Genomic DNA, 16,655 nt, shown 5'->3' with positions numbered 1-16,655 from the left:
GCCTCGTTGTGCCACGTAGTGATGGGGACTTTGTGGAATTGACAGCTAATGATGGCTTTGGACTATCAGAAGTGGGTGACAGGTTCATCGAGGATGGGCTGGGGAAGCAGGCTGATGTGGGATGTGCAGTGTCACGAGATAGGGACCATCACACAGCTTCAGTCTGCTTCAGGTTTGCTTCTCTCGAATGATAAAGTTCTTAATCTAATCTTCAACAGTGCTATGCACAGTAATAATAATAATACTTTACTTTTATACCCCGTCTCCATATCCCCGAAGGGACTCAAGGCGGCTTACATAGGGCCAAGCCAGGATAAAACAGTAAACCAAAATAAAATACAGTAGAGTCTCACTTATCCAACGTTCTGGATTATCCAACGCATAATATTATGCTATACTAATAATATAATATGTTGTATATACATATAATATTGATAATAATATTATAATGTAATAAAATATAATAATACACTATTATAATTGTATATTATATATTACATGTAATATATATGTAGCCAATGTATATGTAGTCAATGTTTTCAATACATCGTGATATTTTGGCACTAAATTCGAAAATACAGTAATTACATAGCATTACTGCGTATTGAACTACTTTTTCTGTCAAATTTGTTGTATAACATGATGTTTTGGTGCTTAATTTGTAAAATCATAACCTAATTTGATGTTTAATAGGCTTTTCCTTAATCTCTCCTTATTATCCAAAATATTTGCTTATCCAGCGTTCTGCCGGCCTGTTTATGTTGGATAAGTGAGACTCTATTGTACTACTAATAATAATAATAATCTTACTATACATATTTATATGCATTGTATAAATCAGCGTCATATAATTGATTTAGTCGCAGAACAACTTAACACTTACACAGAGATATATAGATATCTGTTGCTCTATACTTGCAGCTTGAAGGCTTGGCTGCTTCCTGCTTGGGGGCAATCCTTTGTTGGGAGGTGTTAGCTGGCCCTGATTGTTGCGCCCTATTTCCCCAAGGGACTTAGAGCGGTTTCCAACATACCAAAAACATACAATACTTACAATAATTAGCTGGCCCTGATTGTTGCGCCCTATTTCCCCAAGGGACTTAGAGCGGTTTCCAACATACCAAAAACATACAATACTTACAATAATTAGCTGGCCCTGATTGTTGCGCCCTATTTCCCCAAGGGACTTAGAGCGGTTTCCAACATACCAAGAACATACAATACTTACAATAATTAGCTGGCCCTGATTGTTGCGCCCTATTTCCCCAAGGGACTTAGAGCGGTTTCCAACATACCAAGAACATACAATACTTACAATAATTAGCTGGCCCTGATTGTTGCGCCCTATTTCCCCAAGGGACTTAGAGCGGTTTCCAACATACCAAGAACATACAATACTTACAATAATTAGCTGGCCCTGATTGTTGCGCCCTATTTCCCCAAGGGACTTAGAGCGGTTTCCAACATACCAAGAACATACAATACTTACAATAATTAGCTGGCCCTGATTGTTGCGCCCTATTTCCCCAAGGGACTTAGAGCGGTTTCCAACATACCAAGAACATACAATACTTACAATAATTAGCTGGCCCTGATTGTTGCGCCCTATTTCCCCAAGGGACTTAGAGCGGTTTCCAACATACCAAAAACATACAATACTTACAATAATTAGCTGGCCCTGATTGTTGCGCCCTATTTCCCCAAGGGACTTAGAGCGGTTTCCAACATACCAAGAACATACAATACTTACAATAATTAGCTGGCCCTGATTGTTGCGCCCTATTTCCCCAAGGGACTTCGAGCGGTTTCCAACATACCAAGAACATACAATACTTACAATAATTAGCTGGCCCTGATTGTTGCGCCCTATTTCCCCAAGGGACTTAGAGCGGTTTCCAACATACCAAGAACATACAATACTTACAATAATTAGCTGGCCCTGATTGTTGCGCCCTATTTCCCCAAGGGACTTAGAGCGGTTTCCAACATACCAAGAACATACAATACTTACAATAATTAGCTGGCCCTGATTGTTTCCTGCCTGGAATTTCCCGTGTTTTCCGACGGCTGTTCTTTATTTACCTCAGCTGTTGGACTCCAACTCCCAGAATTCCTCACAGCCTCAGGCCCCTTCCTTTTCCCCCTCAGCCGCTTGAGGAAGGGGCCTGAGGCTGTGAGGAATTCTGGGAGTTGGAGTCCAAAATAATCGGAGCGAAAGGGAACCCGGGATCCCGGAAGGCCTGCTCTTGTTTCCCCCTCAGCCGCTTGAGGAAGGGGCCTGAGGCTGTGAGGAATTCTGGGAGTTGGAGTCCAAAACAATCGGAGCGAAAGGGAACCCGGGAACCCGGAAGGCCTGCTCTTGTTTCCCCCTCAGGCGCGCCCGCCTCGATTTCCCTCACTCTGCCACTTCCGGCCCCGCCCCCTTTTGCCTTTGTTGGGCACAAAGCCTGGCGGCGCCCGCACTACAACTCCCGTGGTGCCTTGCGCGGGAGCGGGGCAGGAAGCGGAAGTGGTGTTGGTGTTGGTGCCTGTGGTGGAGCTGCTCTGGCCGTCCCGCCCCGCGGATGGGCGGGAGCGGCGGCGGAGGAGGAGGCGGCGGCGGAGGCGAGGAAGGCGACGGAGGCGTCGGGCGCGCGGCGGAGGCGGCGGGGGCGGGGCCTTGAGGCCGGGGCCTCCCCCTCGCCCCCCCGCGAGATGCCCCGCCGGAAGCAGCGCCACCCGCAGCCCGTCAAAGCGGAGCCCGCCGGGGCCGGGGCCGGGGCTGGAGCCGGGGCCGCCGTGGGCCCCTCGGAAGAAGGCCCCGAGCAGCGCGGGAGACTCCTCCTGAAGGACGAGGACGAAGGAGAGGAAGAAGAAGAGGAAGAAGAAGGAGACGAGGAAGAGGAGGAGGAGGAGGAAGAAGAAGAAGAAGAAGAAGAAGATGGCGGCGCTGCCGAGGAAGAGGAAGAAGAAGAAGCAGCAGGAGGAGGAGGAGGAGGAGGAGGCGCGCCCACGATCCCCGCCTTCCACAAGCAGGAGGAGGACGAGGAAGAAGGTACTAATAATAATAATAATACTAATAGGGGTTATTATTATTGGGGTTTCCCTTGTGGCTGTCAGGACCTCTGCCGGGAGGGTTTGCGTGGTGCCCAAAAGGTCCTTTCCGCTCTGGGATTCTCCAGCAAGGGTTGGGCTGGATGGCCCCTCCGAGTCTAATAATAATAATAATAATAATAATAATAGGAGGTGGTCGAGGAGGAACATAAGCCACCTTGGGTTTTCCCTTGTGGCTGCCAGGCCCTCAGCCGGGAGGGTTTGCATGGTGCCTAAAGGGTCCTTCCCACTCTGGGATTCTCCAGCAAGGGTTGGGCTGGATGGCCCCTGTGAGTCTAATAATAATAATGATAATAATAATAATAATAATAATAATAGGAGGTGGTCGAGGAGGAAGGTAGGCCACCTTGGGGTTTCCCTTGTGGCGGTCAGGGCCTCTGCCAGGAGGGTTTGCGTGGTGCCTAAAGGGTCTTTCCCGTTCTGGGATTCTCCAGCAAGGGTTGGGCTGGATGGCCCCTGCGAGTCTAATAATAATGATGATAATAATAATAATAGGAGGTGGTCGAGGAGGAACATAAGCCACCTTGGGGTTTCCCTTGTGGCGGTCAGGACCTCTGCCGGGAGGGTTTGCGTGGTGCCCAAAAGGTCCTTTCCGCTCTGGGATTCTCCAGCAAGGGTAGGGCTGGATGGCCCCTCCGAGTCTAATAATAATAATAATAATAATAATAGGAGGTGGTCGAGGAGGAAGGTAGGCCACCGTGAGGTTTCCCTTGTAGCGGTCAGGCCCTCTGCCGGGAGGGTTTCCGTGGTGCCTAAAGTGTCCTTTCCGCTCTGGGATTCTCCAGCAAGGGTTGGGCTGGATGGCCCCTCCGAGTCTAATAATAATAATAATAATAATAATAATAATAGTAGGAGGTGGTCGAGGAGGAACATAAGCCACCTTGGGGTTTCCCTTGTGGCGGTCAGGCCCTCTGCCGGGAGGGTTTGCGTGGTGCCAAAAGGGTCCTTCCCGATCTGGGATTCTCCAGCAAGGGTTGGGCTGGATGGCCCCTGCGAGTCTAATAATAATAATGATAATAATAATAATAATAATAGGAGGTGGTCGAGGAGGAAGGTAGGCCACCTTGGGGTTTCCCTTGTGGCGGTCAGGACCTCTGCCGGGAAGGCTTGTGCGGTGCCGTTCTGTGCACCATAAGGCACTTCAAGGATTGGGCTGGATGGCCCCTGTGAGTCTAATAATAATAATAATAATAATAATAATAGAAGGTGGACGAGGAGGAACATAAGCCACCTTGGGGTTTCCCTTGTGGCGGTCAGGACCTCTGCCGGGAGGGTTTGCGTGGTGCCTAAAGGGACCTTCCAGCTCTGGGATTCTCCAGCAAGGGTTGGGCTGTATGGCCCCTGTGAGTCTAATAATAATAATAATAGGAGGTGGTCGAGGAGGAAGGTAGGCCACCTTGGGGTTTCCCTTGCGGCTGTCAGGCCCTCTGCCGGGAGGGTTTGCGTGGTGCCTTCCTGTCCAGTATGTTGGAAATCACCCTGAGTCCCTTCGAACAGATACCAGCATCTATCAATGAAGTTTATTATTATTTGTTATTAAGGTCCTTCCTGCTCCTGGGGTCTCTTCTAACACTGTGAATCTAGTAGTAGTAGTAGTAATAATAATAATAATAATAGGAGGTGGTCGAGGAGGAAGGTAGGCCACCGTGAGGTTTCCCTTGTAGCGGTCAGGCCCTCTGCCGGGAGGGTTTGCGTGGTGCCTAAAGGGTCCTTCCCGCTCTGGGATTCTCCAGCAAGGGCTGGGCTGGATGGGCCCTCCGAGTCTAATAATAATAATAATTATAATAATAGGAGGTGGTGGAGGAGGAAGGTAGGCCACCTTGGGGTTTCCCTTGTGGCAGTCAGGCCCTCTGCCGGGAGGGTTTGCGTGGTGCCTTCCTGTCCAGTATGTTGGAAATCACCCTGAGTCCCTTCGAACAGATACCAGCATCTATCAATGAAGTTTATTATTATTTGTTATTAAGGTCCTTCCTGCTCCTGGGGTCTCTTCTAACACTGTGAATCTAGTAGTAGTAGTAGTAGTAGTAGTAGTAATAATAATAATAGGAGGTGGTCGAGGAGGAAGGTAGGCCACCTTGGGGTTTCCCTTGTGGCGGTCAGGGCCTCTGCCGGGAGGGTTTGCGTGGTGCCTAAAGGGTCCTTCCCGCTCTGGGATTCTCCAGCAAGGATTGGGCTGGATGGGCCCTCCGAGTCTAATAATAATAATAATAATAGGAGGTGGTCGAGGAGGAAAGTAAGCCACCTTGGGGTTTCCCTTGCGGCTGTCAGGCCCTCTGCCGGGAGGGTTTGCGTGGTGCCTAAAGGGTCCTTCCCGTTCTGGGATTCTCCAGCAAGGGTTGGGCTGGATGGCCCCTCCGAGTCTAATAATTATAATAATAATAATAGGAGGTGGTCGAGGAGGAAGGTAGGCCACCTTGGGGTTTCCCTTGTGGCGGTCAGGGCCTCTGCCGGGAGGGTTTACGTGGTGCCTAAAGGGTCCTTCCCGTTCTGGGATTCTCCAGCAAGGGCTGGGCTGGATGGGCCCTCCGAGTCTAATAATAATAATAATAATTATAATAATAGGAGGTGGACGAGGAGGAACGTAAGCCACCTTGGGGTTTCCCTTGTGGCGGTCAGGCCCTCTGCCGGGAGGGTCCTTCCCGTTCTGGGATTCTCCAGCAAGGGTTGGGCTGGATGGGCCCTCCGAGTCTAATAATAATAATAATTATAATAATAGGAGGTGGACGAGGAGGAACATAAGCCACCTTGGGGTTTCCCTTGTGGCGGTCAGGCCCTCTGCCGGGAGGGTCCTTCCCGTTCTGGGATTCTCCAGCAAGGGTAGGGCTGGATGGGCCCTCCGAGTCTAATAATAATAATAATTATAATAATAGGAGGTGGACGAGGAGGAACATAAGCCACCTTGGGGTTTCCCTTGTGGCGGTCAGGCCCTCTGCCGGGAGGGTCCTTCCCGTTCTGGGATTCTCCAGCAAGGGTAGGGCTGGATGGGCCCTCCGAGTCTAATAATAATAATAATTATAATAATAGGAGGTGGACGAGGAGGAACATAAGCCACCTTGGGGTTTCCCTTGTGGCGGTCAGGCCCTCTGCCGGGAGGGTCCTTCCCGTTCTGGGATTCTCCAGCAAGGGTAGGGCTGGATGGGCCCTCCGAGTCTAATAATAATAATAATTATAATAATAGGAGGTGGACGAGGAGGAACGTAAGCCACCTTGGGGTTTCCCTTGTGGCGGTCAGGCCCTCTGCCGGGAGGGTCCTTCCCGTTCTGGGATTCTCCAGCAAGGGTTGGGCTGGATGGGCCCTCCGAGTCTAATAATAATAATAATTATAATAATAGGAGGTGGACGAGGAGGAACGTAAGCCACCTTGGGGTTTCCCTTGTGGCGGTCAGGCCCTCTGCCGGGAGGGTCCTTCCCGTTCTGGGATTCTCCAGCAAGGGTTGGGCTGGATGGCCCCTCCGAGTCTAATAATTATAATAATAATAATAGGAGGTGGTCGAGGAGGAAGGTAGGCCACCTTGGGGTTTCCCTTGTGGCGGTCAGGGCCTCTGCCGGGAGGGTTTACGTGGTGCCTAAAGGGTCCTTCCCGTTCTGGGATTCTCCAGCAAGGGCTGGGCTGGATGGGCCCTCCGAGTCTAATAATAATAATAATAATTATAATAATAGGAGGTGGACGAGGAGGAACGTAAGCCACCTTGGGGTTTCCCTTGTGGCGGTCAGGCCCTCTGCCGGGAGGGTTTGCGTGGTGCCTAAAGGGTCCTTCCCGCTCTTGGATTCTCCAGCAAGGGTTGGGCTGGATGGGCCCTCCGAGTCTAATAATAATAATAATGATAATAATAATAGGAGGTGGACGAGGAGGAACATAAGCCATCTTGGGGTTTCCCTTGTGGCGGTCAGGGCCTCTGCCGGGAGGGTTTGCGTGGTGCCTAAAGGGTCCTTCCCGTTCTGGGATTCTCCAGCAAGGGTTGGGCTGGATGGGCCCTCCGAGTCTAATAATAATAATAATAATAATAATAGGAGGTGGACGAGGAGGAACGCAAGCCACCTTGGGGTTTCCCTTGTGGCGGTCAGGCCCTCTGCCGGGAGGGTTTGCGTGGTGCCTAAAGGGTCCTTCCCGCTCTTGGATTCTCCAGCAAGGGTTGGGCTGGATGGGCCCTCCGAGTCTAATAATAATAATAATGATAATAATAATAGGAGGTGGACGAGGAGGAACATAAGCCATCTTGGGGTTTCCCTTGTGGCGGTCAGGGCCTCTGCCGGGAGGGTTTGCGTGGTGCCTAAAGGGTCCTTCCCGTTCTGGGATTCTCCAGCAAGGGTTGGGCTGGATGGGCCCTCCGAGTCTAATAATAATAATAATAATTATAATAATAGGAGGTGGACGAGGAGGAACGTAAGCCACCTTGGGGTTTCCCTTGTGGCGGTCAGGGCCTCTGCCGGGAGGGTTTGCGTGGTGCCTTCCTGCCCCAGTGTGTTGGAAATCACTCTTGAGTCCCTTCGAACAGATACCAGCTTCTATCAGTGAAGTTTTATTATTTATTATTAAGGTCCTTCATGCCCCTGGGGTCTCTTCTAACACTGCGAATCTAGTAGTATTAGCAATAATAATAAGAATAAGAATAAATAATGGCTAATAATCTTCTTGCCTGGCAGAAGGGGGCTGGACTGGATGGCCCCTGAGGTCCCCTTCGGCTCTCCGAAGCGCCTAGGAGTCTCTCCCTAGTCTCTTGTTTCTCGAGGCCCCTAAGTAGAAGGGGGCCGGGCTGGATTAATATAATAATAATAATAATAATAATAATAATAATAATAACAACGATGGATAACAATGTAATAATCGTCCTTTCTGGCAGAAGTGGGCAGGACCGGATGGCCTCTAGGTATCCCTCCCATCTCTTTTAATATAATAATAATAATAATAATGGAGCCCCGGTGGCGAAGTGTGTTAAAGCGCTGAGCTGCTGAACTTGCAGACCAAAAGGTCCCAGGTTCAAACCCCGGGAGTGGCGTGAGCAGCTGCTGTTAGCCCCAGCTTCTGCCAACCTAGCAGTTCGAAAACATGCCAATGTGAGTAGATCAATAGGTACCGCTTCGGCGGGAAGGTAATGGCGCTCGATGCAGTCATGCCAGCGGCCACATGACCTTGGAGGTGTCTACAGACAACGCTGGCTCTTTGGCTTAGAAATGGAGATGAGCCCCAACCCCCAGAGTCTGACATGACTGGACTTAACGTCAGGGGAAAACTTTACCTTTAATAATAATGATGATGATGATGATGATGATGCATAATAATGTAATAGTAGTCCTCGCTGACAGAAGGGAGCTGGGCTGGATGGCCTCTAGGCCTTACAACTCTATTAATAATAATAATAATAATAATAATAATAATAATAATAATAATAATAATAAGATGATGATGATGATGATGATGATGCATAATAATGTAATAGTAGTCCTCCCGGGCTGGGCTGGATGGCCTCTAGGCCTTACAACTCTATTAATAATAATAATAATAATAATAATAATAATAATAATAATAATAATAATAATAATAAGATGATGATGATGATGATGATGATGATGCATAATAATGTAATAGTAGTCCTCGCTGACAGAAGGGAGCTGGGCTGGATGGCCTCTAGGCCTTACAACTCTATTAATAATAATAATAATAATAATAATAATAATAATAATAATAAGATGATGATGATGATGATGATGATGCATAATAATGTAATAGTAGTCCTCCCGGGCTGGGCTGGATGGCCTCTAGGCCTTCCAACTCTATTAATATTATTATAATAATACGATGATGATAATGGATAATAATATAATAGTTGTCCTCCCTGGCAGAAGGGGGCTGGGCTGGATGGCCTTTAGGTGTCCCTTCCAACTCTATGAATCTAATAATAATATAATGATGTGATGATAATGGATAATAGTAAGTAGTTCTGTCTTCCTCCGTGGCAGAAGGGGGCTGGGCTGGATGCCCTCTGGGGTGCCTTCGAAGCCTTTTGGAAGTGCCCGGGAGTGAGGTAGCCTTTCTGTCTCTGGAGAACACTCAGCAGAGGTCCAGAGGGCTCCTGTGGAGTTTTCTTGGCATCTGAAACCTGGCTGGATGCCTCCTGGCGAGCCCAGGAGTAAGAGAGCCGCTCTGCCTCTCGAGGCTTCTAAACACAGGCTGGGTGGCTGTCCGTCCAAAGAGCTCCTGTGGGGTCTTCCTTGCAGCAGAAGGTGGTGGGGCTGGGTGGTCTCTGGGGGCCCCTCCTAGGATCTGATGGAAAGCAGAGACCCCAGGGCTGCCACACACCCCCTCCACATCACCCCCTTTCTCAAGGGGTCATTGACCGCCTGGAAGAGGTCCAGGGAAGGGTCACCAAAAGGACACAAGGTCTGGAAACTCTGTCTGAGGTTGGATCTCCACAGCTCTGTAGACAGGCTGGATCTACACTGTCCTATACCCTAGGGTCCGATCCCAGATTGTCTTCTTTGGAGTGCATTATATGAGTCCGCACTGCCGGATAATGTGGGCTAAACAGAAAATCTGGGGTCAGATCCTGGGATATCGGGCTGTGTAGATCTAGCGTGCAAAGCGTCCGAGGAGCTGCAAGGGATGTTTGTGCTGGAGAGGAGAAGAGAGCCAGGTTAGAAAGGAGGAGAAGAATCAAATTCCTCTTCTGTTGCTGTGGACAATGGGTGTTGGATCCAAATTGCAGGAAAGAGGTTCCACCTCAACACCAGGAAGAACGTTCTGATGGTTAGACCTGTTTGACAGCCGCTTCCTGGGAGCCCGTCTCCTCCTCTAATTAAAGCTCAGGTTGGGTGGGCTTAGATCAGGCATGGGCAAACTTGGGCCCTCCCTCCAGGTGTTTTGGACTTCAACTCCCACAATTCCTAACAGCCTACCGGTCATGGATGATAATGTAATAGTAGTCCTCCCTGGCAGAAAGGGCTTGGGCTGGATGGCCCCTGGGGTCCCTTCCAACTCTTAATGTAATAATAATAATAATAATAATAATAATAATAATAATAATAATAATAGGAAGAAGAAGAAGATGATGATGAATAAACTGTGACAACAACAATAATAATATAATGATAATGATAATGGATAATAATGTAATAATAGTCCTCCCTGGCAGAAGGGGGCTGGACTGGATGGCCTCCAGGGGTCCCTTCCATCTCTATTAATATAATGATGATGATGATGGATAATGTCTTCTCTATCAGAAGGGGGCTGATTAATAGAGGCCTTCCAACTCTATTAATATTATAATAATGATATAATGATGATGATAATGGATAATAATGTAATAGTAGTGCCCCCCCCCCCCCCGGCAGAAGGTGGCTGAGCTGGATGGCCCCCAGGGTCCCTTCCAACTCCATTATTATCCAATAATAATAATAATAATAATAATAATAATAATAATAATACAGCTGTCAGCTTTAGTTTGTAGTGCAGTTTTCTTGTACTGGTTTTTTGTCTGCTGTGCTAGAAAACCGCAAAAGGCCACCCTACTGGGATCTGCATGCATCATCCGAAAATACATCACACAGTCCTAGACACTTGGGCAGTGTTTGACTTGTGATTTTGTGATACAAAATCCAGCATATCTATCTTGTTTGCTGTGTCATACAATAAAATAATAATAATGATGATGAATAAACAGTGACAACAACAATAATAATATAATGATGTTGATAATGGATAATAATGTAATAATAGTCCTCCCTGGCAGAAGGGGGCTGGACTGGATGGTCTCTCGGGGTCCTTTCCATCTCTATTAATATAATCATGATGATGAGCCCCCAGAAGTGACTTGAAGGTTGGGTTGCTGACCTGAAAGCTGCCGGGTTCGAATCCCACCTGGGGAGAGTGCGGATGAGCTCCCTCTTTCAGCTCCAGCTCCATGCGGGGACATGAGAGAAGCCTCCCACAAGGATGGTAAAAACATCAAAACATCCGGGCAATGTCCCCTGGGCAACGTCCTTGCAGACGGCCAATTCTCTCACTCCAGAAGCAACTCCGGTTGCTCCTGACACGAAATAATAATAATAATAATAATAATAATAATAATAATAATATGATGATGATGATGATGATGATGATGATGATAAGGATGGCGAAGAAGAGGAAGGCCTCCTTTAACCCTTCCCGACTCCCATGTTTTGCAGACTCCTTTGGGATGGCGCCCAGGCTCCCTGCCCACTACGCCAGCGCCCTGAGCGAGGAAGAGGAGGACGAAGAGGAGGAGGAGGCTGCGCTGGCGTTCCGCGCACTGTGCCAGGCCCAGCAGGAGGAGGACGAAGAGGAGGCGGAGGGCGGAGGGGTCCGGCGCCCGGGCTCCGGGCCCCCCCCCTGCCGGCACTGCGGCCTCTCCCCCTCGGGGCCGGGCCCCTGCTGCCCCTCGGCGGACCTCCTGCGCGGCGGCGGGGAGGGGGCGCTGCCGGGGGGCCGGGTGGTCTTCTCGTGCCAGCTGTGCCCCTTCGCCTCGCACTACTCCAGCCACCTGAAGCGGCACATGAAGACCCACAACGGGGAGAAGCCCTTCCGCTGCCCGCACTGCCCCTACGCCTCGGCCCAGCTGGTCAACCTGACGCGGCACCTGCGCACCCACACCGGGGAGAAGCCCTACCGCTGCCCCTCCTGCCCCTTCGCCTGCAGCAGCCTCGGCAACCTCAAGCGCCACCAGCGCGTCCACGCCCCCGGGCAGGAGCAGCAGCAGCAGCAGCAGCAGCAACGCGGGCCCCTCCGCTGCACCGTCTGCAACTGCCGCTGCCTCCAGGCCGGGCCCCTCCAGGCCCCCGCCGTCCTGGCCGCCTCGGGGCAGGGTCAGGGGGCCGAGGCCGGCAGGGTCGCGGAGCAGCAGGAGGCAGGTACGCCCCTCTTTCCATCCGTAAGCCTTTGCCAATGGCCCACTTGGGGGGAATTGAGGGAGGGGGCTTCCTTTTGGATCAGGACACAGAAGGGCTCTAAGATCGGCCGGGGAGGCTCTTCTCTGGCTCTGGAACTCCCTCCCCCCCCAGGGAGATTAAATTAGCCCCCACTTTTATTATTATTATTATTATTAAACTTTATTTGTACCCCGCTAGCATCTCCCGAAGGACTCGATGTGGCTTACAAAGGCCAAGGCCTCAACACACAATATAACAATACAAAACAAAAGGCAAATTAAAAACAATTAAACAGTATAACAACAAGCAATAACAATACGCTAGAACACAATAAAACACAATCCGAGGCCACGCCCCTCCTGCATAGCTAGACATTATTATTATTATTATTATTAAACTTTATTTGTACCCCGCTAGCATCTCCCGAAGGACTTGATGCGGCTTACAAAGGCCAAGGCCTCAACACACAATATAACAATACAAAACAAAAGGCAAATTAAAAACAATTAAAGCAGTATAAACCGCAAGCAATAACAATACGCTAGAACACAATAAAACACAATCCGAGGCCACGCCCCTCCTGCATAGCTAGACATTATTATTATTATTATTAAACTTTATTTGTACCCCGCTAGCATCTCCCGAAGGACTTGATGCGGCTTACAAAGGCCAAGGCCTCAACACACAATATAACAATACAAAACAAAAGGCAAATTAAAAACAATTAAACAGTATAACAACAAGCAATAACAATACGCTAAAACACAATAGAACTGGGCCGGGCCAGAGTATTGGGTACAAGATTAAAAGTGCTGATGTGACAGGTGATATATAAGGCTTCTAGGGCAAGTGCAGAGTGCGATATGCGATCTTAATTCTAATAAAGTGCTTATGGGACTTGGTGTTGGACATTTCCTATTAATCTGGGAAGGCACATTGGAACAGCCAGGTCTTCAAGTTCTTTCTGAAGACTGCCAATGTCGGGGCCTGTCTGAGATCCTTGGGGAGGGTGTTCCAGAGTCGGGGGGCCACCACGGAGAAGGCCCCGTCTCGTGTCCCCACCAACCGCGCTTGTGACGCAGGCAGGATCACTTTGCCCACCTTCCGCAAGGACCTGAAAACCTGGACCTTCCCATGTGTCTTTGAATGACGGTTTTAGTCCCTGATCAGGTCTGGCCAGCCCTGATCTATTGATTAGGTTTACTCAGTCCGTTAACAATTCATTATCAGTTACTGCACTTTATCACTGTTCCTAGAATCATAGTAGAGTTGGAAGAGACCTCATGGGCCATCCAGTCCAACCCCATTCTGCCAAGAAGCAGGAAATCGCGTTCAAAGCACCCCCGACAGATGGCCATCCAGCCTCTGCTTAAAAGCCTCCAAAGAAGGAGCCTCCACCACAGTCCGGGGGAGAGAGTTCCACTGCTGAACAGCCCTTCTCACAGTCAGGAAGTTCTTCCTAATGTTAACCTCACCTTTTAGGTTTTTATTATTTTATTAGGAGCCTCCGGTGGCCTAGGGGATAAAAGCCTTGTGACTTGAAGGTTGGGTTGCTGACCTGAAGGCTGCCAGGTTCGAATCCCACCCGGGGAGAGTGTGGATGAGCTCCCTCTGTCAGCTCCAGCTCCATGCGGGGACATGAGAGAAGCCTCCCACAAGGATGGTGAAAACATCAAAACATCTGGGCAACGTCCCCTGGGCAACGTCCTTGCAGACGGCCAATTCTCTCACTCCAGAAGCAACTCCGGTTGCTCCTGACACTAAATTTTTTTTATTTTATTTTATTGGGCCTGCTCCTCCACCCCTATCCCTAAGGTGTGCGGCCTAAGGTGTGCATGAAACACAAGGGAAGTTGGTGTTTAGTCTTGGGTCCCTTTTCCAAGCGACTTTACGGTGTGTGTATATTCAAGCGAGTGTTCCAAAATCCCTCCATGCTTTTGGTCCCACTTCCCTTTTGTGTGCCTTTGAGTGACTGTTTTAGTCCCTGATCAAGTCTCCCCAGCACTAATTTATTGATTAGGTTTCCTCAGCCCTTTACCTCCAACCCCGGCCCTATAGCCTGCGTTTTGCACATGTCTTTGCCCTGCCCTCTCAAATTGATCTTGCCCACCTTGCCCTGGTTTACCAGTTGTTGATGCATTTTTAAAGATTTTTTTACTCTGTTTTAAAATTTTAATTAGATTTTGCGTTACTATGTTTTTACTTGTGTTTTAGCTTGTAATCTTTGTTTATGCTGGGCTTGGTCTCCACGTAAGCCACCCTGAGTCCCTTCGGGGAGATGGTGGCGGGATATAAAGTTATTATTATTATTATTATTATGGGGGGGGGGGGTTGAGTGGTGCCTGTTGCTCCTAGATGTGTTTCTTTGACCATAGTTAGATGCTTCTGATAAATACGTGAGCACCCATAGATTTCACAAAGCGCTTTACACAATTAAGATAAGACTATTGTTGTTTTGTACCTGCAGCTATTGCTGTATTTTACTGATTTTAACCAAGGGGTGTTATGAAGCTGTTATTGTTTTATGTTACTGTTTCTGCATTTTTTGTATTTTGTGGGCTGCTCCTATGAGTGCCTTGTAATCCACCCTGAGTCCATCTGGGATATGGCGGTAAGGTAGAAATTAAGGTTATTAGTATTGACACAACAACATTGTATGACACATCAAACAAGATAGATCTGCTGGATTTCGTATCACAAAATCACAAGTCGAACACTTCCCAAGTGTCTAGGACTGTGTGATGTATTTTCGGATGATGCTGCAGATCCCAGCAGGGTGGCCTTTTGCAGTTGGCAGATCGTAATTTTGTCAATGTCTATTGTTTCCAAATGCTGGCTGAGATCTTTTGGTACGGCACCCAGTGTGCCCATCACCACCGGGACCACCTGTACTGGTTTCTGCCAGTCTTTGAAGTTCAATCTTTGAAGTTCTATTATTATTATTATTATTATTATTATTGACACAACGACGTTGTATGACACAGCAAACAAGATAGATATGCTGGATTTCGTATCACAAAATCACAAGTCGAACACTTCCCAAGTGTCTAGGACTGTGTGATGTATTTTCGGATGATGCGCGCAGATCCCAGCAGGGTGGCCTTTTGCAGTTGGCAGATCGTAATTTTGTCAATGTCTATTGTTTCCAAATGCCGGCTGAGATCTTTTGGCACGGCACCCAGTGTGCCCATCACCACTGGGACCACCTGCACTGGTTTCTGCCAGAGTCTTTGAAGTTCAATCTTTGAAGTTCTATTATTATTATTATTATTATTATTATTATTATTATTGACACAACGACGTTGTATGACACAGCAAACAAGATAGATATGCTGGATTTCATATCACAAAATCACAAGTCGAACACTTCCCAAGTGTCTAGGATGGTGTGATGTATTTTCGGATGATGCGCGCAGATCCCAGCAGGGTGGCCTTTTGCAGTTGGCAGATAGTAATTTTGTCAATGTCTATTGTTTCCAAATGCCAGCTGAGATCTTTTGGCACGGCACGCAGTGTGCCCATCACCACTGGGACCACCTGCACTGGTTTCTGCCAGAGTCTTTGAAGTTCAATTATGATGATGATGATGATGATTATTATTATTTCTCCTAACGGAAGTCTGCCTTTCCTCCGCAGAGCCCCCTCTGCTGCCGCCACCCCCGCAGCCCCCGGTGCTGCCCCAGCCCCTGCCCTCGGTGCTGCTGCCGGGCTCGGCTGTCTTCCTGCGCCCGGAGGACGCTGCGGCGGCTGCGGCGGTGCTGCCGGAGCTGCTCTTCCCGTTCACGTGCCGCATGTGCGGCCTGGCGCTGGAGGCGGACGACGGCCTGGTGGGCCCGGTGTGCGGGCGCTGCAGCCTGGCGGTGCTGGGGGCCTCGGAGCCGGGCTCCCCGCCGGCCAGCAAGGGCTTCTCCTGCCAGCTGTGCCCCTTTGTGACCACCTACCCCAACCACCTGGCGCGGCACATGAAGACGCACAGCGGGGAGAAGCCCTTTGCCTGCGCCCTCTGCCCCTACGCCTCGGCCCACCTGGACAACCTCAAGCGCCACCAGCGCGTCCACACCGGGGAGAAGCCCTACAAGTGCCCACTCTGCCCCTACGCCTGCGGGAACCTGGCCAACCTCAAGCGCCACGGCCGCATCCACTCGGGGGACAAGCCCTTCCGCTGCCGCCTCTGCGCCTACTCCTGCAACCAGAGCATGAACCTCAAGCGCCACATGCTGCGCCACACCGGCGAGAAGCCCTTCCAGTGCCGCATCTGCCCCTACACCACCGGCCACTGGGACAACTACAAGCGGCACCAGAAGGTCCACGGCCAGGGCGGGCCCCCCGAGGAGCGGCCCCGCGCAGACCGCAGCCGGCCCTGACGGCACCGGACCCCCGCCTCCGCCCGGGGCCCAGGCCTTGGGAGGGGGGAGGAGGCAGGACTTGGGGGGCCGGGCGCTCAGGGGAAGGAAGGGGCTGCTCCTTTGGGGACCCCGGGCGCCCTTCTGCCGCCTCCTCCTCTGTCCTTAACTGTGGTTGCTGCTTCGGTCTGTGTAATTTATATGGTGTATTCATGCATTAAACTGTTTTCTTATCTTGCTTTATTTTGGCTGGGGGGGAGCACTTTGACCTGACTGGGGTGTGCCAGGAGGTGTTGTTGTTTTTTTTTGGGGGGGGGGGGTGAGAAAGCCAGGACA

The 16,655-nt window shown here is 49.8% G+C and overlaps 1 protein-coding gene across 1 annotated transcript; it reads left to right on the top strand.

The window, feature by feature from the left end:
- Window positions 1-2,480: 2,480 nt before the first annotated feature.
- On the top strand, window positions 2,481-16,562 carry znf513 (zinc finger protein 513). The gene is made up of 3 exons (XM_062966702.1): window positions 2,481-3,034; window positions 11,257-11,958; window positions 15,613-16,562. Exons 1-3 carry the CDS (start codon window positions 2,695-2,697, stop codon window positions 16,338-16,340), a joined length of 1,770 nt encoding a protein of 589 aa, XP_062822772.1. The 5' UTR covers window positions 2,481-2,694; the 3' UTR covers window positions 16,341-16,562.
- The last annotated feature ends 93 nt before the right edge of the window (window positions 16,563-16,655 follow it).

Source organism: Anolis carolinensis, unplaced genomic scaffold, assembly GCF_035594765.1.
Source record: "Anolis carolinensis isolate JA03-04 unplaced genomic scaffold, rAnoCar3.1.pri scaffold_27, whole genome shotgun sequence".
Taxonomy (NCBI): domain Eukaryota; kingdom Metazoa; phylum Chordata; class Lepidosauria; order Squamata; family Dactyloidae; genus Anolis; species Anolis carolinensis.
This window is presented reverse-complemented; position numbering and strand designations above follow the sequence as displayed.